The sequence below is a fragment of the Tamandua tetradactyla genome, chromosome 16 (assembly GCF_023851605.1).
Source record: "Tamandua tetradactyla isolate mTamTet1 chromosome 16, mTamTet1.pri, whole genome shotgun sequence".
NCBI classification, from domain to species: Eukaryota; Metazoa; Chordata; class Mammalia; order Pilosa; family Myrmecophagidae; genus Tamandua; species Tamandua tetradactyla.
In genome coordinates this window covers 15,629,815-15,655,863 of record NC_135342.1, presented here as the reverse complement: position 1 = coordinate 15,655,863, position 26,049 = coordinate 15,629,815, and the positions used below count along the sequence as shown (strand labels likewise).

The window sequence follows — 26,049 nt, the reverse complement described above, 5'->3', positions numbered from 1 at the left end:
CCATTCCTAGACAGCTACAACCCAGAGTGGGCAGGATTGGGATGGGGGAGATCAGGAGGCTGCAGGACCCCCAAAAGGATGTCTGACCCAGCCTGGGAAATCAGAGAGGGCTTCCTGGAGGAGGAGAGGAAGCAACAGGTTGGCTGTGGCTCCGTGGGAGATAACTGACCTGCGCTGAAGTCGGGAGCCTGGTTCACGGTCCCAAGGCGCCCTCTGCTGGAAGCAGCCCCTAGTGCAGATGCTTGGAAAAGCGTGAGTTGAGGTAAAAATCCTGTGCACCAAGCTTGGACCATTTTATGATTCTAGGGTTTGATTCGTTTAGTCAGTCACTCAACAAATATTTATCGAGCACCCAATAAGCTCCAGGCTCTGTTCTAGTGCTAAAGATAAACTTCTGACAATACACAAGGTCAGGAGCTGACAAATTCTAGAAATGGAAGAAAATGTACCAATAATTATAATAGTATACAATCAGTGCTAACATTTGCTAAGTGTCTCCATATGCCCGACCCTGATAAACGTACTGTCCATATGTAACAATAACCCTTTGATTATTCCTATTTTACAGAATGGAAAGTGAGGTATAGAGAGGTAAAGTATTACCCAAGAACTGCACAGTCCGTAAATGCTGGAATCAGGATTTGAATCCAGAGCCCATATTTTTAACCATCATATTACCTCCCCTCTCTAATAATCTAATATAATATGATAACTGAGATGATATATGATATAAATGTTATAACATAATAAATGTGAAATGATGTGTTTATAAAATAACTTCAGGCCCTAGACAATTTTGTGAACAAGATCAAGCAGGGAAATGAAGTAGTATTTTGGTGGGAAGATAATTTAGACGGAGTGGTCACTGAAGACTTCTCGGAGGAGGCAACCTCTGATAAGAGACCCGACCACAGCGAGATCTGTCCGCAGATCTGTAGGAAGACGGTTCCAAGCAGCGGGCGCAACCAAAGCAGAAGCCCCGCGGCCGGCATAGCGCAGCGGCCATGGATCTGGGATCCCAAGCGTCCGAGATTCCAAGTTTCCGAGACGCTAGCTTAGCCGAGGCCCCTCTTTTCCAGGCCCCCAGCGCGCTGGGATCATCCTCAGACCCGACGTGCACCGACAGTTCTGCAATTCCCGCGGGGAGGCGCAGCGGGTCTACACTTTTCTGGGCCGGGGGGGCGGGGCCGGCCTCACCTGCGGGGGGCGGGGCTCCCTGGCCGCCCCGCCCCCCGCAGGTGACGCCGCGGTCGGAGACGCGGGACTCAGCCGGGCTCAGCGGGGAGCGGGGTGCGGCGCGGGTGGGGCGGGGCGCAGCGCGGCGAAGCGGATCCCGGAGGCGTCCGCGGACAGGTGGGCACAGGTTGGCGGGCTGGGCGGGCCGGGAGTCCCGGGGGACCGCGAAGATGGGGGTGTGGGAGGGGCTGCGGGGGCGGAGGGAGAGGCGCCGGGCTGGGCGCCCTCCTGGGCACGCTCCCCTGACGTCGGGGACGGGCCTCGCGGTCCCTGAGCGCCCCCTGCCCCGCCCTGGGGTCGCTCAGGGGGGTTTGGAGGCCCGGCCCGCGCCGCACCCACTCCCCCGCGCGCAGGTAAACAGCCGCGAGTGCAGGGCGGGGCCTGGGGAGGGGGTGCGGGGCAGGGGGAGAGAGGGAGTCCCTTGTGACGGGCGGGGAGGCCGGGGCGCGGGGTACTGGGCCGGCCCGCCGGGAGTAAGGTGGTGCGGACTTGCCGGGGCGGCCTGGAGCCTCCTGCCCGCCTGTGTGTCTGAGAGATGGTGCCCGAGGCCCTTGGGGTGTGTACGAGTGTGTGATGGTATAAGGCTGTGGGTGTGCGTGTGAACGGGAGAGGAAGCGTCTGGGTCACCGCCTGCGGGTGGAGGGCGTGCGTGGATGATGTGGGTTGTGTGATCCATGAGGTGAAAATGTGGATGACCTTCTGGTTGTGACTGATGGTGTGTGTGTTGGGAAGTTGGGCTGTTTCTAGGACTTTGTGTAGTGGGGCTGGTCAGCTTTCTGCTGATGGCTGTGTGTGTGTGTGTGTGTGTGTGTGTGTGTGTGTGTGTGTGTCTCGGGAGTTGGGCTGTTTACGGGAGCAGCCCTAGGTCAGGATGAATAATACAAGACTAGGCACCGTCTGGTTGTGTGTCTCTGAGCAACGCCTGTGTGCAGCTGTGTGTGCGAATGTGAGCAGGAGGTGTGTAACCGTAGGTTTGTGCCTGTAGGATGGTGTGTGTGTGTGTGTATGTGTGAGGGAACTGGGGGAGAGGTGGTGGCATGTCCCTGTGTGTGGCTGATGGAGGCTGGACTGTAGCATGGGACGGTGTGCGTGTAACTGTGGGTGGGTAGAGTGAGGGGTGTGTCTGTGTGTGTGTGGAGCGAAGGCAGGGAGGAGCGTGTCTGCACGGAGGTGCTGTGCCGCGGCCTGAGGCAGTGTCAGTGTGGGAGACAGGGGGGTGGGGATGGACAGACTGAGGGACGTGTGGGCGAGACAGTCCCCTGGCTCCCATGGGAATGAGGCTGGGATGGGTGTGACAGGGCAGACGCAGGTATCCGCATTGGCGCTCTGCATGCAGGGCGTGATTGCCATCCTGTCACCCGGGTGGCCGCCTGCTGTGGGGGCTGGATGAGGGGGACGGTGTGTCTGGAAACAGAACTCTGCAGTCACCCCCCGGGCACATGCAGCTCAGTTATGGCTGAGATTGCATATGACCTCGCAGCGCACGGGCTGAGTCCACAGGACCGGGCGACGCACGGTTGTGGTTGTCGGGGTGACTGCTGAGGAGCCTGTGCGGTTGGGTTTGACTGTTCGTGTGGTTTGTGTGAGACGAACACACACGTACACGTGTTGAAAGAGGGAGAGAGGTGGACCGGCAGCCATCAGGGCACAGAATGCCTGCAGGGCAGCCCTCCTGCCTGCGTGTGTCCAAGGGTGTGTGGTTGTGATTGTGGAGAAGGTGCCGGCCTCCCAGGCTCTTATGGGGTCCCTGTGGCTTCAGTGACATGTGCTGAGTGTGACTGTGGAACTGCCTTCTCTGAGTGTTAGCTGCCATCTATACTGGCGGAACCTACTTCCAGCAGGGGGAATAAGCTAAGTAAGTTCAGGGGTGACTTGCACGTGTGGTGTGCATGTGCACATGTGTGTAGGGGCATGAAGGCCTGGCTGGCCAGGCGAGGGGGCAGGCTGGAGAAATTGGGGGAGGTGGAGACCTGTCCATGAGGAATCTGGGGGAGAGGGTCGGAGGGGGCGTTGGCTGCTGGCGGCCCTGTGCAGGCGGGAGGGGGCATGGGGCATGGGGGCAGGTGAGGAGGTCCAGAGACCCTCGGAATATGAGGGAGAGGGGATTTACTTGGATCTTCCAAGATAAGGGGAAGGGGGAGGAGAGAGTTTCTGCACGTGTTGGCTTTTACGTTTAGAGAATGACCCTGAGTGTTGGGTTGTATTTCCAGGAGGGGAGAGTATGGTGTGTTTTTTCTGAGAAGAGTGTGTGTGTGTGTATGACATTAGGTTGTATCTGTGAAAGGAGAACATGGTGTGCATGAGTGTGTGTGTGGCATTATATTTCTAGGATAGTGTGCACTCGGTGTGTGTACACGTTGTATCTGGGAAGAGAGTATGTGTGTGTATTGTGTGGTGTTTCAAAGAAAGGAGAGAGTGTGTGTGTTGGGTTGTGTTTTGGAAAGGAGAATGTGTTGTCTGAATTTCTGAGAAGAGAGTGGAGTGTGCGTGTGCATGTCGTGGTATGTTTCCTGCAGGCCGTGTGTGCATGCGAGTGTGTCTCTGAGGGTCACACAGGCACCAACAGCTGGGATCGGTGACCTTGAGCCACCACTACCACCCGCATTAGAACCTTACCCATTGCAATCAGGGCCTCGGACCCTCGGCTGTCATGGGGCCAGTGTGACATCCGTGGGCCACGCCTGCCACACGCATGTCCCCACACGCCCTGGGCCACTGGGCGTGTATGTGGTGGAGGGTGGGGGCCCTGCTCCCCCCAGGTCTGTCAGTCTCCCCCATCAGAGCCACATGGGGGCACAGATCGCCCCCCCGCCTGGTCCCCCAATCTAGAGAGCTCCTCTACTTCCGGCACCCCAGCCTCTCAGCCCTCTCCATCCCACCCCGCCCATGCCAGTGGTCTGACTGGTTTCCAGCAAAAACACTCTAACAATGAGCTCATGGAGAGGCTGCCGCCTCCATGCTCCCTGCCTGGCTCCACGCCCCACAGAGGAGGGTGCCCGGTCCAGGTCCCACAGCTGGGAGTTCTGGGTCAGAGTATCCAGAGTCCTTGGGGTGGGGAGGAGTGGCCAGGTGAGCCAGGGGAGGTGTGGGGGCCACGAGCCTGCTGCATGCCTCTCTTGGTTAATTACACATGGCGGAGTTTGGACCTGTCCCCAAAGCTTCCAGAATGTTTCCAGATAAGGGCTGTCTAGGACAGGTGTGGAGGCAGGGGGCTGGCTGGGATGAGGAGGGCCTAGTGGCACAGGGAGAGGTTGCAGTGGGCTGGGGGGCGTCCTGCAGGCTGGAATGGGAGTGGAGGCAGGGGGGTGGCAAGATGGGGAGGAGTTGGGGGTGTCTTGCCAGCTGGGTTGGCCATGGGGAGAGGGGGCTGGCACCGACTCCCCCAACCCTGGCCACCCCCCAGGAGCAGCGATGTCGGTGCAGGTGGCAAGTCCTGGAGGTGCGGGGCTGGGCCCCGAGCGCCTGAGCCCTGAGGAGCTGGTGCGGCAGACCCGGCAGGTGGTACAGGGGCTGGAGGCGCTGCGGGCTGAGCACCATGGCCTGGCCGGGCACCTGGCAGAGGCCCTGGCAGGACAGGGCCCTGCAGCTGGCTTGGAGCTGCTGGAAGAAAAGCACCAGGTGGTGAGCCACTCACTGGAGGCCATCGAGCTGGGGCTGGGCGAGGCCCAGGTATGAGGGGCCAGGTATGGGGGTGACTTAGGCCTAGGGGTGGAGGAGGCCCAGATATCCTGAGAAATGTAGACTGAGGGGTGGGGTCAGGCTGAGGACAGGCAAGGACAGGTGTAGGTCTCCAGTATTGCAGAGGAGTGGGTCTGGGGTAGGGGGAGGCCTTGGGTGACCAGCCGTGGGAGGGGGAGGCTCTAGGCCAGAGAAGGGGTCCTAGACAGCTTTAGGGGGTCGTTGTGTGTGGCACGGACCCTTGAACCAGTCCTTTCACAGAACTGAGGGTCCTAGAGAGATGCTGGGGAGGGAGGAGTGGAATAGGAAGTGAAGTCAAGGTCACTGACTGGGTGTGCCTTGGTGAAATGGGGGCGGGGGGTGTCCTGAGTATCTCTGGGACTATATTTGGAGGAATCCGTGAAGAATCTGGGGGATCCTGGAGAGAATGGGGTTGATTTGGGGCCCTGACCCTGACTCACCTCCCCCACCCCTGCAGGTGCTGCTGGCGCTGTCTGCCCACGTGGGCGCACTGGAGGCAGAGAAGCAGCGGCTGCGGGCTCAGGCCCGGCGGCTGGCCCAGGAGAACGCATGGCTGCGGGAGGAGCTGGAGGAGACGCAGCGGCGGCTGCGGGCCAGCGAGGAAGCCGTGGCCCAGCTGGAGGAGGAGAAAAGCCACCTCGAATTCCTGGGGCAGCTGCGGCAGTACGACCCGCCCGCGGAGGGCCAGGTCTGTGGGGCAGGGCGAGACAGGGACTGCCATGTGTTGAGGGGTGCAGCCCTCCTGACCCTCCTTAGAACCCTAGGGCCCCCAACCTCTGCAGGACCACCAGTGCCCCAGGCCCTCCTGAGAACTGCCCCCCCAACCCTCTACAAAGCTTCACAGCTACAGAGCCACCAAAACTTTCCAGGAAGACCCCCTAGTTGTTCCACAGAGCCCCCAAATGCTCTCCAACCACTGAGGCTCCCGACCTCCACTCTCCTAAGACCCTCAGATACAGGACCCCTGTCTCTGAGACAAGCCACCATCCCTCACACCTCTCCTCTTTCCTTGTCCTCCCCACAGCAGCCCGAGTCCCCCCCTCGCCGAGACAGCCTGGCCTCCCTGTTCCCCAGCGAGGAGAGGAAAGGTGGGTATCAGGGCAGAGGTCCACAGGGCGGGGACGCGGCTGTCGCTTCCCTGGCTCGGTGGAGTGTGTTCCCTGTGTGACTCGGTGACTCGGTGCCCCCCCCCCCCCGCACCCCGTCCCCTTCCCAGGTCCGGAGGCTGCAGGGGCAGCAGCAGCTCAGCAGGGCGGTTACGAGATCCCTGCCCGCCTTCGCACCCTGCACAACCTCGTGATCCAGTACGCGGGTCAGGGCCGCTATGAGGTTGCAGTGCCCTTGTGCCGCCAGGCCTTAGAGGACCTGGAGCGGAGTTCAGGCCACTGCCACCCTGATGTGGCCACCATGCTCAACATCTTGGCGCTGGTGTACCGGTGAGCCTGGCAGGCAGCGGGGGCAGGGCAGGAAGAACCAGGTGTCCTGCTCCCCCAGCGTGGGGCCCCTGGGGAGGTAGGCGGTGCGGGGTTGGGGGGGGTGCATGCAGTAGAATGGGAGAGGGAGGGCGGGATCCTGCTAGAAACCCAGCACTGGTGGGGAGGGAACGGAGAAAGGGAAGAGAGAGGCAGTCAGTGACCAGGGGCAGCTGAGACCCAGGTTAAGGAGAAAGAGTGAGCAGTAGAGCTCTCAGCAGAAGGGACAGAGGCCAGAGGTGGAGGAGGCGGTGGGGGGCGAGGATGGGGGAGCTGGGGGGCACAGGGACCCAGTGATAGACTCAGGAGGTGTGAGAGACCCAGAGGGGGTGCTGCCCTTGCTTGGTTTGGCCAGGACCGTGGCCCTGCCACAGCCATCCCTCACGTGTGACCCCAGCCTGGTGACCCCCTCCATCCCCGTGACCACCCTGCAGGGACCAGAACAAGTACAAGGAGGCCACAGACCTCCTCCACGATGCCCTGCAGATCCGGGAGCAGACGCTGGGCCCTGAGCACCCCGCGGTGAGTGGGGAACTGGCAGGGGAGCCCAGGCGCTGGGCCTTCAGGTCTCTGACCTGTGACTCCCTTCCCCACAGGTGGCTGCCACCCTCAACAACTTGGCCGTCCTCTATGGGAAGCGTGGGCGCTACCGGGAGGCAGAGCCCCTGTGCCAGCGTGCCCTGGAGATCCGGGAGAAGGTCGTGCCCCCGCCCCAGCCCATTACTCCTGAAGCTGTGGTCTCCCCAGTTTGGTTCCTGTGACCTTTGGCCTTTTGCACCCTTCACATCTGATACTGTTTGCCCTGTTTGAGCCTAGATCAACCAATCCCATGATCTACCACATTTGACCTCTGTGACCTCCTATAACTCACCTCATATGGGCACCCCCCCAACCCAGTCCTGACCTTTCTAACCCCATGTGGTCATCAGTATAATCCCCAACCCTGATGGACCACAATCTGATCTTGTTCCTAATTCTCAGAACTACCATGACCTCTGACCTTATAATCCCCCAATTTGATGGAGTCATCTTCTGACCCCCAACCATTAACTCTGTAGTTTGAGCCCATAACCCCTAACTTGTGCATCCCTCCCCATTATGGCTACTGACGTCAGGTGGCCCACCACTCCCACATGACCCCAATGACTTGTGACCCCATGGCCTTGACCCCCCCAGGTCCTGGGTGCTGACCACCCGGATGTGGCCAAGCAGCTCAACAACCTGGCCCTCCTGTGCCAGAACCAGGGCAAGTTCGAGGAGGTGGAGAGGCACTATGCCCGCGCCCTGGGCATCTACCAGGCCCTGGGGGGACCACATGACCCCAATGTGGCCAAGACCAAGAACAACCTGGTGAGAGCCCGTCCTTCCCTCAACCCCTCCCCTGCCACCACCCCTTCACCAGGAGCAGCCAGGACCCCTGGTGCAACAGATCCTACGGGGCCCAGGGGAACCACCCAGCAGCAGAGCACAGCACAAGACTGGGGGTAGGGGAACCCCAGAGGCCAGGAGGAAGCTTCGTCTCTGCTGGGCCCTAGGATAGGTGTCCCCTAAGATATGTGTTGTGAGCTGGGCCCTCAGTCAGCACAGAGAAGCTTATAAAATGATCTAAGGGAGGCATCAGGAAATGTGCAGGTTCATGGGGGCCAGACAATGTTCCCATGGAGGAGGAAGCTGGAGAGACCAGCCAGAACCAGGTGATAGCATCAAATATTTATTGACCGCTTACCATTTGCTAAACCCCTTTCTCAGCTCCCTCCCTGTATCATCTTATTTCTTACAAGACCTTCTGAGGTAGGGGCTGAGAAAACAGAGGCATGGAGAGGTTGAGTTACTGGCACCAGGTAGAGCAGGAAACAGACTCAGAGACAGGAAGTCATCTGCCCAAAGTCACCCAGCCAGGAAAAGGGGTGAGGGACTGAACCCACTGTGCTGTGGGGTAAGGCCTCAAGGGCAGGGTGAGCCTGAGCTGCTTCCTGAGACTACTGGGAGGCACAGCAAGGCTTCCACCTGGTGAGGGACCGTCAAGAGTGCACCTCAGGAAGACATGCTGACACAGTGCAGGGGGGCAGCTGGGAACTTTCCAGGTGTGAGCAGAGCTCACTTGAGTCTTACCCACCCCACAGGCCTCAGCCTATCTCAAGCAGAACAAGTACCAGCAAGCAGAAGAGCTGTACAAAGAAATCCTCAGCAGGGAGGATCTGCCTGCCCCTCTTGGTGAGCCCCTACCCTTTCCGCCCTACCCGGTGGCTTCTCAAGCCCCCACCCCTACCCTGACGTCCCCCATCTGTTCCCCCAGGGGCCCCCAATGCAGACACAGCTGGTAACGTAGAACAACAGGTGAGAATGGGTTTTGCTTTGGTGCTCTGGGGAGTTGGGGACAGGTAGGGCACAAGGACTGATCAGTGACTCTGGTCCCCTCCCAGGCCCTACGTCGGAGCAGCTCATTCTCCAAGTTCCGTGAGTCCATCCGGCGTGGTAGTGAGAAGCTGGTCTCCCGGCTCCGAGGCGAGGGGGTGGCAGGAGCAGCCGGGTGAGTGTTGGATGAGGTCAGCAAAGAACCTTGATGTCACAGAATCTTTAGCCCTGCTCCTCTCTATCCTGCAAGAATCTTCCATGGCTCCCATCTCCCACTGCGACAGCTCACACCCAATGTAGGAGAGGTCTTCTCCAGAAGGGAATCACTCGTTTCCCACCTGTCCTCTCCTGTATAGGATGAAGAGAGCTGTGTCACTCAACATGCTAAACACAGATGGTCTGAGGGTTGGTGGCACTCAGGTGAGGGAGTGACAAGGACACTGGGGTCAACGAAGGAGTGAGGGGAGGGGGTGGACGTGTTGGTTGGCCCAGAAATGAGGGAGGCTGGCAACAGGAGCCAGGGGGGACTAGGCTAGAAGTTGAGGAATGGACCTGAGGACAGGAAAATGGATGGGTTGTACTTGATGTAGAGGCTGGATGGGGGAGGGGAGCAGGGGGATGGTCATGGGGCCCAGAGTGGAAATGAGGAAATGGGTTCAATGTGGGTACAAGGGGCAGATGTGGAACTAGGGAGTGAAATCAGGGATGGGAGTGGATATGGGGAAAGGTAGGCTGGGCATGGGGGTGGAAGGGCAGGGAGGGCGGATGTGGGAGCAGGGAGTAGAAGTGGGGGAACAGGTGTACCTGGGGGCAGGAGAGGGCAGGGTAGCAGACATGAGATAGGGGTGGACATGGAGTCAGCTAGGCTGGACGTGGAGATGGGTGGAGGCAACAACACACCATGGGGATACCTGGGGCAGGGATTTAACTCATCCCTCACCCGCTCCTTGTGCTGGTCCCCAGTTCCCCACCCGGCACCTGAGTGAGGCTCCTCGGACCCTTAGTGCCAGCACCCAGGACCTGGGCCCCCGATGAAGCCAGCGAACCTCAGTGGATGCTGCGTCTCAGGAAGAGATGGGGGAGGGTAGGTGGAAGCCTTCCCCATCTCCCTGCCTCACTCCCCCACTACCTTCTTCCACCATTAAAGGCTGCAAATTTGGCAATGAGGAATGTCTGTCTGAGGGTGCCTGCAAGGACCTTTAAGTGAGCCCAAGGGGGCCCAGGGCGAGGCAAGATGCAGGTGGGACTACAGATACCTTTAATGGCCCCACCCCGTGTTCACAGCTGCTGGGCAATCTGCTCTATCCTCCGCAGAGTCTCCTCTGACTCCAGCTGCTCCAGGCTGAGCAGGGACAGGCCCAGTTGATCCTCCTGGAAGGGAAAGAGGAAGAGGGAGTGTCAGGCTTGGGGGAGGGGGCTTGAGATAGCTGCTGCACCTCCCCTTCCTCCCCTAGCGAGGCCCTGGAGGTCTAAGACTCAAAGCCCAGTAGGTAACAGGAGGTAGCCTGCACAGGACCAGGGGACAGGATGTTTGAAAGTGAAAATGCCCCTCATAATCCCGAGTACACTGTCCCTGTAAACAGAAGACAGGCCATGGGGAGGGAGGCAGCACCAGAGATTTGCATCCAAGCTGTAGAGAGGGATCAGCTTTCTAAGACACACAGGCCCCGTCTTCCTCATTCAAACTTCTCACCCCACATTCTCTTCCCGTGTGTGTGTGTGTGTGTGTGTGTGTGTGTGTGTGTGTGTGTGACACACAGGCCCTGTCTTCCTCATTCAAACTTCTCACCCCACATTCTCTTCCCGTGTGTGTGTGTGTGTGTGTGTGTGTGTGTAAGACACACAGGCCCCGTCTTCCTCATTCAAACTTCTCAGCCCACATTCTCTTCCCGTGTGTGTGTGTGTGTGTGTGTGTAAGACACACAGGCCCCGTCTTCCTCATTCAAACTTCTCACCCCACATTCTCTTCCCATGTGTGTGTGTGTGTGTGTGTGTGTGTGTGTGTGCGTGTGTGCGTATGTGTGTCTGGCCCCTTGGAATCTCCCCCGCCCTGGTCCCAGGGCTTAGCATGCAGGCCCACGATAAGCCTCCATTTGTGAAGGGCCAGGCAGGAGGGTGTGGGGGAGAACTCCCAGGTCACAAGTGCAGGGTGCCTCTCAGGCTCACCCGGTGGAAGGGCTGTGCCATCTGTCTCAGGAAGTACTTGGCCACCTGGACACCCTCATCCACGGTCAGGTTGAGGCTGGCATCAGTGAGGTGCTCCTGGATCCAGCGGGGCAGTTTCCCCCGCTTGTCTGCCCGGGCAAACCGCTTTGAGCAAGAGGGTAGGAGAGCAAGGGTGTCAGGACCTGGTCTGGGGGCGGTCCCAGCCAGCTCCCAGAGGCTGGGGTGGGGGTGCCCAGCAGGTGTCCTGGCACGCACCTTGTCAGCAAAGACCATGAGGCCGTAGTCCGTCTTGCCCCTGATGGCTCGACCCACACACTGGGCTGCGTGCCGCATGGCGTCAAATGTCAGGAAGTCGTTCTCACGGATCTGGAATTGGTCGCGCAAGTATTCCAGCCGTGCCTGCCGGCAGGGAGACAGGTGGGAAGCCATTCCTGCCCCAGACCCCTCCCCATTCCAGCCCCTCCCACACACCACCAGAATCCAGCACATGCCTGGGTGACCTGGGGCTCTGCTCACCTTGAGGATACGGCTCTGGGTGTAGACGTAGGGGACGCCAAACATGATGACAGCCCGCCCATAGTGGTGCACTGTGGGGGCAGAGAGGAGGTACATGGTCATGTGCCTGGGCAGCCATGCTGACTGAGGGGCACAGGGGAACACAGGAAGATCATGGGGGTGTTCAGAGGGCCCCACTGGGGTCCTATGGACGGAGGAGAGGGGAGACCCTAGGGGTGGCTGATTCCCTAAGGAAGCAGGAAAGGCAGGGTGAACAGGGGCTCCAGAGAGCTCCAAGCAGGCGGCTAGGAAGGAGAGAGCCTGGGCCACTCACCAAAGTCGATTCCCTCTGACACTTTGCCCCGAGCCACCGAGAGCAAGATGGCCCCACGGCCGTTCTCGCAGGCCTGGGGAGGGGACACAGCACTGCACAGAGCTGCCCCCATCGGCCCCTCCCCTACCCAGTCTTTCAGGCCCTCACCCACCCGTACTCACCTCTTGGTACTTCTCTAGGGCAACGCTGGTCTCGGCTCCATCTTGGGTCTCGATAAAGAGCAGCTTGTTTCTCTGGATGTTTTCTAGGATGCCCTAGGGAAGGACACCAGGAAGGGAGAATAATGGACTGACCATCCTAGTTAAACCCAGCACTGCCCTACTCAGGCCTCCAGCACTGTCCAAGCCCCCAAGATAGGCCTTTCCTCAATCTGGACCTCAGCCTGCCCACCTCAGACGTGCATAGAGACGGGAGGGGAACTGCCCCGCTGCCCTATCTGGGGAAACCTTGGGATCCAGATGGGAACCAACCACTGTGCCCTTAAGTGAAGCAGGTGTTTGGGAGGCCAGGTGGCCCTAGATGGCCAATTTGGGCCTTCCATCCCCCAGCTAGTGACGGACAGAGGAGCTGACAGAAAGCCAGGCAGAGCCAGAGGAGGCGACCTAGAGGTTTCACATCTAACACTGCAGGACTTAGTACAAAGCTGCGCTCATCGAGCCAGCCTGGCACTTACATGAGAATAGACACAAAGACCAGTGAGACAGAAGAGAGGGTCTGGAAACCTACACACAAATGGCTGCCTGTGTACTTCAGTGAGGAAAATTCTTTGCAATAAGTGGTGTTGAAGCCATTGGATTTCCACATGGGAAAAAAAATGAACCTTGACCCTGAGCTCACAAAGATGAGTCTGAGGTACCTGATAGGCCTGATGGTGAAAGCTAAAACTACAAAGCTTCTAGAAGCAAATACAGAAGGCTCTCTTCATGGCCTTAGCAGAAATTTCTTACATAGGACACAAAAGACCTATCAGGAGGTGGGGCTGGGGGACTAGCAGTCATCGTTCCGCTGTGTGGACAGAGCTCATCCGCGGATGAGCCAGTGTCATGGCCATGACCCATGTGTGTGGGTTTCCAGATGTGGTTCCCACCCTCACCTCACCCTAAGGAAGTGCTTGCTCCGACCTCCCCCGAGAGCTGGGGCCGAGGCTGTGAGCTCAGACACAAAGTTTAGAGTGGCCCCTCCTCTGCCTGCAGCCGGCTGGCGCCCAATGCCCAGCGTGATGACCCATTTCAGGAGCCCCTGTGACGTCACCCCCACTTCCCCAGAAGGGGCCCTTGCCCCAACAAGCCTCTGCCCAGCCTGACTTCTGAAGTCTTCCTCTAATGGCACAGCCCTCAGCGGGTCACGCCTGCTACCGGTTTCTCCACCAATCCATCTCCCCAGGGAGAAGAGAGGGAACCAAGGGCCCCAGAAGTGGGAGTGAGGTGACCTTTCCTGAGGGGTTCATCTTTGAGGGAGGGGACCACAGGGGCTGCTAATGTTGTGGTTCTTAACCTGCCTGGGGTGGAGGGTGGCATCCCCAGGGGTATAAGCTATGCTTTAAAACATCAGATGTGTTTTATATACAGTCCTGTCACGTATGATACATTTTACAACTTAAAAGAGGAAAGGAATGAAGCTGACTTGCAAAGGAACAGAGAGGGGCTGAAGAGGGGAGGGGCCTCCTGGGGGTGGGAGAACACACCTGCTCATACCAGGAAGCCACAGTGCTCTCCATGTACTGGTAGCTGGTGAAGAAGGCCACAATGCCATCCGGGACCACGGCAGACATCTCCAGCAAGAGGTTTCCATAGTTTCGGATCACCGCTGTGAGTGGTCAGAGATTAGACTCTCTCTGGGCCCGAGTCTTCCACCCACTACTCCCTGTTAGTGTATTTCTGTCTGACACCCTGCCTGGAGCTTGGGGTTCCCATAAATGATGGACACATTCCACGGGCAAGAAATAAACCTCTGTGGTTAAGCCACTGAGACCTAGAGGTATATGTTACTGCAGCATGACTTAGACCATACTGACTGATATACCTGTCCTCTCAGGACCCTTATAAACTACCCTACCCCACCCCATCCCCAGATGGCATACCAATATCTTCCCGGGTCTCAAATTTAGAGCTGATGGCCACCTGGTCATTGCCACGGCCGATGATCTGCCACGAGCAAGAGAGGGAACACTGAGTACAGCAGCACCAATGCACGAGCCCAATCGCCTGCTAATGCCATTCTAAGCTTCTCAGAGACATGCTCTCGGTGAAGGAACCACATTATCTGCATCACAGATAAATGAGTCCAGGTCCTGGAGTTTGCCTCAAGTCCCCCAGCAAACGGCAGAGCCACCATGAAACCCAAGTCTGTCTAGCCTCCAAACCAGCCAGTGACCCTCCAGCCAGCCACAGACTCCAGGGCAGCTGGTTCTAGGAGCTCAACAGCCACCAAGCAGGACTTCAGACAAGCCTCACATAGCCATGATAGCTGTCACTGGCCCACCCCCCCTTCAGGTTTTTTTTGGTTTAGCACAAACTAATTTTGTAGCAAAATCTGACCTGACAAAGCGTCTACTAATCCTCTTTAGTGCAACTCTCAGAATATTTTGCTGCTGAAATAAGAGTTTCAGAGAGAGAGAGCTGCCCAGACCCCTGCGCAGGTATCACATGACACACGTGTGCCTCTGGAAAGTTCTGAATTCCAAACCATACCCCATCCAAGGGCTTTAGACAAGGACTTGAGGGCCAGTATCATGATGTCTACTTTACAGAGGAGACTGAGGCAGAGAGGAAAGGTCACTCATTAAAGCCACAGTCAGATAAGCAGGGCAAAGCCACATTAAGAAAATCACTGACCGAGCCCCTACACCTTGTGCCAAGCCCCAGGCGGCATCAGCATCTTAAATCCATCATGTCGCTGCACTCTCTCAATGGCCTTGGGAGATCAGTAGGGATTCATTCCCATTTCACAGATGAGCAACCCAAGGCTTGGGGAGTCACACCCATGGGAAAAAGGAGAATCCGGCTGGGTGTGTGCGAATCCAAACTCCGCACCCTTAACTACAGAGCTGTCCTGCCCCACCAGTGGAGGAAGCAGAGGGAGGAAGAAAAGTAGCCCCTCACTCCCACCCTCTCATCTCCAGCCCCCCTACCCACCATCGGGCAGAGGCAGACCCTGGCCAGTGTCATGGTGAAGGTTGCCATGGTGACGGGGTGGAAGTCCAGAATCTTGGGGTAGATGTCCAGTGGGGACAGCGTCTGCAGCAGAGACAGCAGTCGGGAGCTCAGCATGGCTGGGAAGGGACTAGGAGAACCACAGCGGGGTTTGGGAACAGGGCAGGGGCAGGGAGAGTAGTCCTCACCCCAGATGTGATGATGACAGACTGGAAGCGCTCAAACACCGGTTTGATGGCCAGTGAGGCGTCCATGCAGCTGCGGGGAGACCAGGGTGGTGAGGCCAGACAGGGACAACTGGGCCCGCTGAAGTCCGTTCTCAAGCCCCCTGGGGCCAAGGTCTCACCTGAAGTGCAGGATCGGGTTGGCGATGGTTGGGGTCCTGTCATCAAAAGGCTCGATGATGATGGTAAAACCTACGGCAGGTGGGCAGGGACCCATGAGACTTTACACCCCCTCATCTCCCTTCTTCCAAACTCCAGTCTCCATTAGTAAACGGGACCAATCTCTAGTCGCCTGAGCCCCACATCCCGGCACTGCCTCTAGAAAACACCCAATCTTTCTGCTTCTCCCCTGGGCCAATGTCCACGCGAACGTTCACAGAGGAACCCAAAAAGAGAGTGCCAAAGGTTCATTCCTCAGACTCCCCCAGCACCAGGAGGGGCCACCCAGCCACTCAAACCCAAGCCTCCAGCCTTCCTCAGTGACCTTTCTATTAGCCAGTTGGTCAACTCTGCCTCCAAAATGCACCTGCCATCCAACCGTTTCTCCCCAACCAAGGTCCAGCAGCCACTGCATCCTCACTGGGCCCCCAGCTGCCACCCTTGCTCCTCTTCATTTCTTCACCATACAGCAACCAGAGGGACTCTCTGCTGAGAACCCTCCTGTGGTTCCCCACACTTCTGCCAGGGTCTAGAATCACCTGTCAGAACAGACCTCATGTCCTCCTTGCTTCGTGGCCCTCTGCCTGGCTTTCCGACACCACCAGGCTCACTCCCACCTTAGGGTCTTTGCACTTGTTGGTCCCACTGCTTAGAAAGCTTCCCAAGATGACCCCACTTGATCATTTGGGACGGAGTTCCACTGTCAGCTTCTCAGAAGCCCTCTCTGCCACCCCTTTCCCATTTGCAGGCACAAGCCAACAAAAGCAACGCATTTGTTGTTCATGATAACTCACTTTATGAAACAATCTTATTTGTTTACAGTTTTGCTCTCTAATTTTCCTTCTAGAATATGAGTTCCAAGAAACCAGGATAAGATCTTTCTTGGTTTCTGCTGCAGCCCCAGTGCTAGGTCTGGCCTATTTCTTTTTTTTTTTTCAATGGGATACTAAAATTTCTATTCTAAAAGAATAAAATTAGGCTGTTAATAGTTTCAAGGTGATGGAAAAAAAAAAAATCCAGAGGACAAAAATCACGTGAGGTATGTAAAAGTATGAGCATGGATGTGGAGAATAGAAACTCTTACACCCCTGATGAAAATCCAAAAGTTGTAGCTGCTTTGGAAAATAATTTGGTAGTTTTCTAGTAAAGTAGACCATGTGCATAACCTAGAGAAACAATTGCATGTGTGATTGAGGAGATGTGTATCAGTTTTTCCATAATAGAGTTGTTCCTAATAGGAAAGATGGAAAAAATGTCAATCATCAGAAGAATGGATAAATTATGGAATATTAATAAAATGGAATATTTTAAAACAGTGAACCTGAATTAGCTACAGTTATATACATCAGCATGGGTGAATCTCACAAACGTGATGTTAATTAAAAAAAATAGAGGGCTCACAGTATATTATCATTCCATTTATGTAAAGTTCAAAAACATGCAATACTGAAAAATATGTTGCTTTGGGATCTGAAACATAGGATAAAATGATAAAGATCAATAAATTCAGGTTAGTGGCTCTTTCTGGGAGGGAGCTGTGTGACTGGGGAGCATACTTGGGGTTTCTAAGATACCAGCAATGTCTGTGTCTTAACCTGGCTGGTGGGTACATAGCTGTGGTGGGTACGATGCGGCTGTCACATTGAGTGGTGAGTAGTCCCAAGCGGTTTTCTCAGGGCATATGTAGAATGGAATGATTTCTAAATGTTGTGTTAATTTCTTTTTTTTTTTAATTAATAAAAAAAAATTTTTAAAAAGACTTTAAAATAAAAAAAAAATAAATAAATAACAGTCCACCCATGCTGGCCTATTTCTTGAATGAATGAATGATGCATATGCTTTTTCACATAGTTTAAAAAAATCAAATCCCTTTTACCTGGTCCCACGCTGGGCAGTGCTCAGGACAGTCATGAGTCAGCTCCGCCCCCAGACAGTAAGGGTAGGCAGGGATGAGACAGGGGAGCCCAGAGGAGGGGTCTGCCCCAGCTTGGAGGCTAGGAAGGGCTCCCTGGACGAGGGGATACTGCTACTATGCAGAGAGCTGAAGATGAGGTGGGATATAGTTGCGGGGGGTAAGGAAACTGAGAAGGATGTTCCAGGTAAGAGAATGTGAGGTGCTTGGGGATGGACAGTGGGGAAGGACAGGCAAAGAAGGAAGCTCTAAAAGGACTCGCTGCTGATCAGCCCTGGGGTTGGTGAGGCCCAGTGGCAGGATGTCAGGCAGTGTGACCTGGTTCCCTGGATAAAGTATAATCCCCGGGGATCAGGCTGAGACTTTGGTCAGCTTAAAGCTGAGCAAGGGGAGGGAACTTTGACAGATGAAGCCTCCGATCACTTTCCCTTCCTCTACAAACCAAACACCTGAACACATCCTCCCCTCTTCCCCCAACACCCCTGGCACCAAGTTCTGGCCTCTTTACCACCCACATCTCTTGTCAACTGTCCCATTCTCTCTGTCGTCATGGTTGCATCCTGGCCCAGACTTTCCCCTCCTGCTCGGGTCCTTGCTTCCTGCCCTGTCTTTTGTCCCCATTCCCCACCAGAAGAATTTCCCAATTCCTTACTGGGTCCTACAGCATGAGCTGATCCCTAAGAGCTTCTCCGGCCTCATCTCACACCACTGTCTACCCTCTCTTATTCTTCTCCACTCTGCAGCCTGAGGGAGCCTTTGAAAACACAAATCTGAGCAGCAGGCTTGCTCACTCAAAAACTGCTCATGACTCCCCCAAACAGAGCCCAAACTCCCAAGCCTAGTCCTACAAGGTACCACAGGTCCAAGTCTCTGCTGGGACCCCGATTCCAGCAGCCACAGGGCCCAGTAGAGGCAGTAAGAGAGAAGAGCTTACCCTTGGCATAGGTGCTGACCAGGGTGGCAAAGTTAGCCAGGAGGGTGAGTGGGGAGAAGTCAGCAAGGTCAGCAATCTCCAAGGTGTGCAGGAGGGATCGCAGGCGTTCGGCACAGAATCTGGCAGGATGCAAACCAGGTCGGTGGGGGTGTATAGAAGCCATGGAGAGAACCAGCAGCCCCCCTCCTCCACCATCTCCAAGGTTGCTGGGTGCTCCGCGACCCTGTGCAGCCACGTCCCACACAGTCACAGCCCCCAATGGCAAGAACAATCACACAGCCTGAGTCACTTGGTCACTCCATCTCCCATGCAGGCTCTTGACAAGATCACCCACCCACACCAAGCTTCACAGAGACCCACACAGGATGCCAGGCACAACATCCGGTCTGCACAGCCATGTGGGCACCCACTAACACCTCAATCTGTCTCACAGTTGCCCTTGGTCACCCTCTGTGACTTCTACCCACACCCCCTCGGAGCTGCTGTGCCAACCAGCACACCTATCTGTGTGTGCTCTATGAGCCAGGTGCATGGAGAATGTAAAACCTGCCTCCCAAACCTCATTTCTTCAAGCCTAGTTTCTCTTCCCCCAGGCAGGGTCAGGTGTCCCCCATCCCAACCCTACCTCTTGTCTGGTAATGTGTCTGTTCCCCCACTATCTCAGTCACTGCTGTATCCCCAGCACACTGAACGGGTGCTCAGGGAATGTGCATCCAATGAACAAACTAAAGGGAGCAAGAATACTGGCCTCAGTCTTCTGGCGAGTTCTGCCCAGGAGTCCCCTGCCCACCAGGAAGCCTATCCTGGTCTTCACCTTGTAACCACTGCAGCTTTCTTCCCCCTGATGCCCGAGTGTGTGGGTGTGGGATCAACACTCTCCTATACCCACTGCATCCCTCCCCCAGGAAGCCCTCCCTGACTCTTTGGGCTCCCCACGGTCCCTAGGCTCCTTCGTCCCTGCCCTTCCCACCCTGGGTAGGCCCCCTGTCTGGGGACACGTCTGTGTTCCTCACTGGACACTTCCCACCCTGGGTAGGCCCCCTGTCTGGGGACACGTCTGTGTTCCTCACTGGACACTGAGCACCATGAGGGCCAGGACAGGCAGTCTCAGTCCCCACTGTGTCCCCAGCAGAGAGCAGGCACTCGGAAACGTGTGCTCAATGACTGAGCTCCTCTGCCCTCACAAGTCTCCATTCAGTATGGAAATGGGAAAAAGTGTATCACAGGCCACTTCCCCCAGAGGGGCAGAGAGCAAGGGGCTGAAGAGGCTCCAGGCCTGAGTTTGAGTCAGTGCTGTGAGACCCTAGACAATGACCTCCTCTCCCTGGGCCTCAGTTTTCCCATCTGCAGCATGGGGATGGCCACACCGAGTATTCAAAGAGCTATGGAATAAAGTGTTGAGCACAAGGCATGGCTCCTTGTCAGAGCTTGAGGCAGGGCAGCCTCATTTGAATCACTGGATTTTCATTGAACCACCACAGAAACCTGTGAAGGAAAGTGGCTGAGCCCCTTTATAAAGGCAGAGACTGAGGTTCATAGAAAACCACTGACTTATCCAAAACTGCAGAGTAGAAGTTCAGGCACAACCTGCTCCCCAGATCCATTCTCCCCTGCTCTACCTTAGAGATCACCCCCACAGATGGCACCTAGGCTTCAGGGTGAGAGGGTCAGTGAGGTATGGTGGGAGGAGAAACGGGTCCCAGGCCTTCTCCCCCAGCTCCCACCCCACTGGGCCTCAGGGCTCTGGTCTCAGCTCCTGTCAGGAGCCCCTCTCCTGGGGCCAGTACAGCTGACTTTCAGTAACACTGCACCTTCCCTGCCCCTGCAGCCCAGGGTGGAAACAGCCTCCACTCCTGCAGGTCTCTGAGGTCACATCATCCCTCCTGGCTCGTTCACTCTGCCCACCCCTCCATCAAGGACCCCTCCAATAAATTCTCTTCACTTCAATTCTGATCGAGCCAAATGCTGGCTGCCAGATCCCTGCCCAACACAGGGACCCAGGTCAGCTCTGCCCTGCCCATTCGTGGTATCCTGCTGGCCAGACAGTGCCCCATGCACCCTCCAGCCACTCCTTATGCACTCTCCACACTGGCAATTTGGTGAGCCCGAGGCTACAGGTGCAGAGGACAAGCCCTGGTGAGTCCCGAGTCACCAGCAGAGCCCTGGCGCCTGGGCTGCCAGCAGCTGTACCTGAGAGGCTTGCGCTGGATGCAAACTCGTTGGGCCAAGCCGCTCAGGAAGGCGGGGGGGCTCTCTTGCACCACGTGCTGCACCCGTAACCGCCACTTGACATACTCCAGCAGCCGCCGCAGGAAACCCAGGAAGTGCTCAGCAGTGCGGATGGAGCCAGGCACAGCCTCTGCAGGGAGAGAGACAGGTCAGCAGCAGAGGGATGGGTGGAGGGGGGGGGTACAGATATGGAGGGGAGTGGGGTGCGGCTCACCCTGCAGCACCTCATCAGGCAGCACGGGGTTGGCCAGGTGCGCATCAGTCTCCCGGGCAGCACTGGCCTCTCGCAGCCCCTCCACCAGGCGCCGGTACTCGTCCCGCAGACGCTGCTCATCCGTCTCCTTGATCCTGTAGGGAGCTGGTGTGTGGGAAGAGCAGGGGGAGACCTGGAGGGACCCCAGGTCAGGCTGAATCCCCTGGGGAGAGGGCAGGTAGAAAGCAGGGCCCTGGGGGAGGGTCAATAGGCTGTCCTTGGCCCCTCACCTGAGCACCGTCTTCTGCAGCGTCTCCAAGTTGCCCTGGCAACGGTCGAGGGTCCGGCGGGTGAGGTTGACACTCATGGAGTCAATGCAGACATTGTCTGGAGAAGCGGGGAGAGGGCTAGCTCGGTCAGGCTGCTGGGATGGCAGTCTGGGGGGCCAGCATCGCTCTTCCACCCAGCTTCCTCCTCACCAATATTGTGGGCCTCATCAAAGACCACCACGGCCTTGCGCGCCAGCTCCTTGGACACCAGGTCTGCAATCTTGGGGTCCAGGAGGTAATGGTAGCTGTAGACCACCACGTTGGCATGCAGGATCTGGGGGACATGGACGGCAGGGTTACCCCAGGCCCTGCTGCCCCTCACCTGACCACACTGCCACATCACTCCCTCCCAGGCACACAGAGGTGAGGCAAAGACAGACAGGAAAGAAGGACAGAGACAAAGTGGGTGGGTGAAGCAACAGGCAACAGACAGAGAGAAGGGGAGGCTGACAGACACAGGCAGATGGAAACAGGCAAGGGAACAGACACCTTGGGGAAAGACAGGCAGACAAGCTGGACAGAGACAGAGAGGAGTACAGAGGAGAGTCCCACTGGCCCAGGTGGCAGCATGCAGAAAAGCAGACAGACACAAACATAGACAGAGAGGCACACTCACAAGCAGACAAGACACAGACAGACCAACTGACCCAGGCAGACAGATGCTCATAGCAGACAGACAGATGGTCACAGACATGGGTATAGAGAAGGACAGACTCAGGCAGAAGACAGAAAGACACACACAAGCAGGTAGAGATGGAGACAAGAGGCAGGAGGGACAGGGAGGCAGCCTTCAACCACGTGGTCCCCTGGCCCCCAGCTCCTCACCGAGTAGCGGGCCAGGAAGTAGGGGCACCATCCTTGGCGCTGCCCCAGGGCCTTCAGGTCATCCAGGTTGTAGATGCCAGCAGAGAGGGGCACCTGGCGTCCATGAGCATCAAATTCCTGAGGTGAGGCGAGAGGGTCTCTGGGGTAAGGGTGGCCATCTGCCCAAGGGGTCCACCCCATGCCCTCGCCTCTAGGGTACCTCATAAAAGCGGCAGTGGGGTAGGCTGGGGTTCTGTTCATGCTGTGCCCGAATGTAAGAGGCCGTCAGGCTGTGGCACTTTCCATCGACGTCCTTCCCAAAGCGCAGGGGCGTCACCTGAGGGTGCGGGGGACAGGCTGAGTGGCCCACTCCCACCTCCAACCAGCCAGAGACTCTAGCTAGTTCTTTGGAAAACTCACACATCAAACTGTTTTCTATTAAACAGTCAAGACTAAACAAGTAACTATTTACTCTTAACAGGTAATGCTTTTAGACTCTTAACACTTATTTTTAAAACATTAAAGACTTGACAAATCTAAGGGGTAGACATTGAGGAGAACATCAAAAACTTAGAACTTTACAACTGTTTATCCTTTGAAACACCTATAAACCCTGAACCTTAGCAAGTCTGCAGAAGCAGGGAAGGACTGAGCATCCCGACTACGAACCCCTTTGCCCCTGCACAGCCCTGAACTCTCCATGACTCTGTCAGGGGCACCTTAACAACCCCGGGCTTCCTTCCAGAATAACAAAATCTTTTCATTCATCAAAGGGGAAGACTCCAAGATCACTGACCCCTTCCTTCCCTTTCCCATCTCATCATTCTTATGCCTGGACTACTTCTCTTAAATGATCATTCATCATATGTATTGTTTGTTGCATATTCTTACAAATAATGTCTTGTAACGACTTGGAACAAGACCTGGCATATGATGACCACAATGGTTGTCGAAATAACCTTATGTCAGCTATCACCATGATATAAATACTATGATAGTTTCAAACATTCTTTTACCTTTCTGTACATTCTAAGGGCTTTATATGTATCATCTTGCCCAGTGTTATCAACCATCAAATGAGGCAGGTACTTAATTATTTCCATTTTACAGAAGTGAAAACTGAGGCCCAAGGGTAGAAATCACTTGTACAAGAGGATAAAACTACTAAATTTCAGGGCTTAGGAAATGAGGTCTGCCAGCCTCCAGGAGATGCCTTTTTAACCTCTCCTGACTGGGAGAAGGTGGGAAGGCTCCCTGCTGGTCTAGGCCATGAACAATGAGCTCACATTTGACAAGTGACAAAGGGATTCCATGCAGGGGACCCACATACCTACCTGAGGAATCTGGTCTGGGGATCTAGGACTACTGGCTGGAAAGAGGAGTTGCCCCAAGCCCAGGCTTAGGGAAAAGAGGGGAACAGACACTCACCTCAGGGTGAATACACAGGTTCTTGCGGGAGCTCAGAGCTAGTCCCAAGAATGGCAGCTTCTCGCCCTCCTGCTTCTCATAGAAGTTGAGCAGTTTACGCAGCTCTTCGATTACCTGCTCAGCCAGGAAAACTCAGCCTCAGTGAAAGCACAAGCGCCTAAATAGCCAGACCCCAGCTCCTTCCCCAGCCCCCCAAATCCCCCAAGGCTGGTGACCAAGGGAGTCCCGGGAGTAGAGGAGGGGGCCCTGGGACAGGCCCCAGCTCACCTTCTCAATCTCAGGCACGGTCCTCGAGCAGTAGATGAGTTTGGTCACCTCCAGCGGGTATGCCTGCCAATGACAAGTGGCCTCAGCCCCGAATGGCCTCTCCCCCACCCCTTCCCTGGGCCCAGAGAGTCACTCACCCGCTGGTATGCGATGATCAGGGCTAACAGGGATACTGTCTTCCCAGTGCCTGATGGCATCTCCAGGACGCCATGACCCTGAAGTTGAGGGTGGAAGGAATAACACATGGGCTCTCAGAATCTCAGGGACCCAACTTTTGGGGTGCCACCACCCTCCCAGAATAGCTGCAGGTCAGCATAGCAGTTAAAAGTTTGGTCCCCAGGGGCAATGGGCTTGAACCCCACTTCTGCCACCTGCTTGTTGAATTGTTTTAGGCAAGTATCTTCACCTCTCTGGGCATCAATATCCTCTTCTCTAAATGGGTCTACTACTAAAACCTTCCTCATAGCATGACTGAGAAGATCGTGAAAATCTATGGGTTAAATTTTTAGCACAATATCTGATAGAGGGTGAGCCTCCTTTTTCTCTGAATTTACAAATGCTTCCACAGTCTGGCATGGTTCCTTACAACCAAGTTTCTCAACCTTTGTACTGTCAACATTTTGGACCCGATAAGTCTTGGTCACTATTGCTATCAGGCACATTTTAGGATGTTTAGCGACATCCCTGGTCTCTACCCACTAGATGCCAGTAACACACATGCCCCTCCACTATGTGACAACCAGAAATGTCACGAGACGTTACCAAGTGTCCCCTAGGAGGAGAGAGGCAAACTGCCCTTGGTTGTGAACCACTGTCTTTTGTTTATTAACTCATTTAACCATCACAACAACCCATGAGGTATCTGACAGGGGAGGATACAGTGGAACAGGGAAGTTAAGTGACTAGCCTGAGGGCACACAGCCGGTGGACTGTGAGTCCTGGATTCCAATCCAGACAGCAGACTTCAAAAGTCCATTTATTCCTAACCGCTGGAGACGTTTAGCCTTTGATGTTAGCTGCTGCTATTACCAGCTCTTATTAGTTTAGATGCCTGGGAGGCTGGCTTTAGAGTCCTGATTCCCCAGAACCTCAGATATCGAAAACTTTGGGGTTTTCCTGGTCTAGACGTCCCGTAATCTCAGTCAAAAAGGCATCGGCCGGCCGGGCCCACACACCTTGGCGTCCAGCGTGCGTTTCAGCTCCAGCATGTAAGAGAACTGCTCCGGGTATATGTAGTCGTAAGGGAAGTAGACCAGCAGCCCGTCCACGTTGAGCCTGACAGCAAGGGCTGCGGGGTCAGGCCCCCGGCCCCCCGGCCCTCCCTCCAGCCCCCACACTCCCCCGTCGTCCACTTCCACAGGAGCCTCCGGGGCCCCTCGGCGTCTCCTCGCGGGCCATCCCCGTCACCACCCCGACGGTTCCCGCCGCTACCCCCACCCCACCGCTTCGGCCTCCCCCTCGCTCCACCGGGGCCCAGGGGTGCCCACCGGTACCCCCACCGGTACTCCCAACTTCAAGCCCTGGAGCCCGTCACGCGCCGCGACCCCCAGCCCCCATCTCACTTCATGGCGCCGACTCCGGTTTGCAAAGTCGTCGACACGCCTCCTTCATTAATATTCAGTGAAGGGAAGGTCCCTGGGGCGCCTTAGCGGTCCCGCTCCACCTTCCGCACAGCGCATTGGCTGATGCCGCACGCCACTCCGCCAGGAGGGTAATGCGCATGCGCACTTCGGGGGGCCGCTCTGAGGCGGGAGGTGGTTTCCCAGGCATCGCTGAGGATCGCCGAAGACAAAAAACAAAACGCGGAAGGAGGAGTCCCGAGAGGATCGATCCCATTCAGTTGGCTTCGTTCTTCCTACTTCTGCCCTGATTATCCCAACAGCGAGTAGAGTCTGCGGGAGAATGACAGTGAAATTGGAAATCCCTCCGGGGCCCGCGAGGTCGCAATGGCTTCACCGCACGAAATAAGTATCATTTATAAAGTGTCTGCTGTGTCCTTGTCCCCTGTGGAATAAATAACTTCCCATTTATTGAGCGCCTACTGTTCTCCAGAGACTGAGCTAGGTGTTTTTATTCAGTCAATAATGGAAAAGCAGTATAGTTTGTGGCTAAAGTGGGTCTCTGGAGCCAGAACTCCTGGGTCCAAATCCTGGTTCTGCTATCTGCTAGCTGTGTGACCTTGATCAAATTACTTGACCTCTCTGTGGTTTATTTTTCTCATTGTAAACTGGGAACAATTAGAATATCTACCACATAGGTGACCTTTAAATTAACCCACATAAAGCCGTTAAAATGGGGCTTTGCACATACTAAGCATTCAATAAATGTTAGCTTTTATTTGTCCATTCAAGAAACCATTATGGGAGCTGAGATCCTGTGCTGAACTCTGAGAACACAGAGGTACCCCCAAAACGCCCCTGTTTCTGTCCTCAAAGAACAGATATTAAACATACAAATAAATATATGATTACAAGTGTGACAAGAAGTATGAAGGAAAATTCAGGAAATCATAAGGGCTTATAACAGGAGAAATGAGAGTTCCTGGAGCTGATTCAGGCAGAGAAGAGGGGTAGGTCCCCAGTTCCCTATTTAGCAAGGATTAGAGAAAGGGGTCTCATTGGCACAACCACAAGGTTCATCAGGAGAGACAGAGGCTGGAGA

General features: G+C 55.8%; 2 protein-coding genes across 7 annotated transcripts; one reads left to right on the top strand and one right to left on the bottom strand.

Moving 5' to 3' along the window:
* The first annotated feature begins 1,249 nt into the window (after window positions 1-1,249).
* On the top strand, window positions 1,250-9,932 carry KLC3 (kinesin light chain 3). Of its 2 annotated transcripts, none has more exons than XM_077131448.1 (13): window positions 1,250-1,353; window positions 4,640-4,905; window positions 5,393-5,623; window positions 5,960-6,023; window positions 6,152-6,371; window positions 6,842-6,929; window positions 7,004-7,105; window positions 7,584-7,757; window positions 8,531-8,621; window positions 8,704-8,744; window positions 8,831-8,937; window positions 9,119-9,182; window positions 9,726-9,932. In XM_077131448.1, the coding sequence occupies exons 2-13, from the start codon at window positions 4,648-4,650 to the stop codon at window positions 9,795-9,797; spliced, it is 1,512 nt and encodes a 503-aa protein (XP_076987563.1). In that variant the 5' UTR covers window positions 1,250-1,353; window positions 4,640-4,647; the 3' UTR covers window positions 9,798-9,932. The 2 variants fall into 2 exon arrangements, with proteins under 2 accessions (XP_076987563.1, XP_076987562.1); XM_077131447.1 differs by lacking the exon at window positions 1,250-1,353 and adding an exon at window positions 1,692-1,792.
* ERCC2 (ERCC excision repair 2, TFIIH core complex helicase subunit) lies at window positions 8,103-25,087 on the bottom strand. 5 transcript variants are annotated; one of them, XM_077131443.1, is made up of 24 exons: window positions 24,951-25,087; window positions 24,564-24,663; window positions 23,526-23,603; window positions 23,389-23,451; window positions 23,122-23,235; window positions 21,914-22,030; window positions 21,715-21,807; window positions 21,040-21,163; window positions 20,851-20,947; window positions 20,582-20,715; window positions 20,329-20,497; window positions 18,139-18,257; window positions 15,256-15,325; window positions 15,098-15,167; window positions 14,892-14,993; window positions 13,838-13,901; window positions 13,442-13,563; window positions 11,919-12,011; window positions 11,758-11,830; window positions 11,445-11,515; window positions 11,184-11,327; window positions 10,929-11,072; window positions 10,019-10,133; window positions 8,103-9,110 (listed from the first exon to the last, which is right to left on the bottom strand). In XM_077131443.1, exons 1-23 carry the CDS (start codon window positions 24,953-24,955, stop codon window positions 10,041-10,043), a joined length of 2,259 nt encoding a protein of 752 aa, XP_076987558.1. In that variant the 5' UTR covers window positions 24,956-25,087; the 3' UTR covers window positions 8,103-9,110; window positions 10,019-10,040. The 5 variants fall into 5 exon arrangements, with proteins under 5 accessions (XP_076987558.1, XP_076987559.1, XP_076987560.1 ...); XM_077131444.1 differs by having other exon boundaries at window positions 21,715-21,831; window positions 24,876-25,084; XM_077131445.1 differs by having other exon boundaries at window positions 21,715-21,831; window positions 24,882-25,084.
* Window positions 25,088-26,049: the final 962 nt, after the last annotated feature.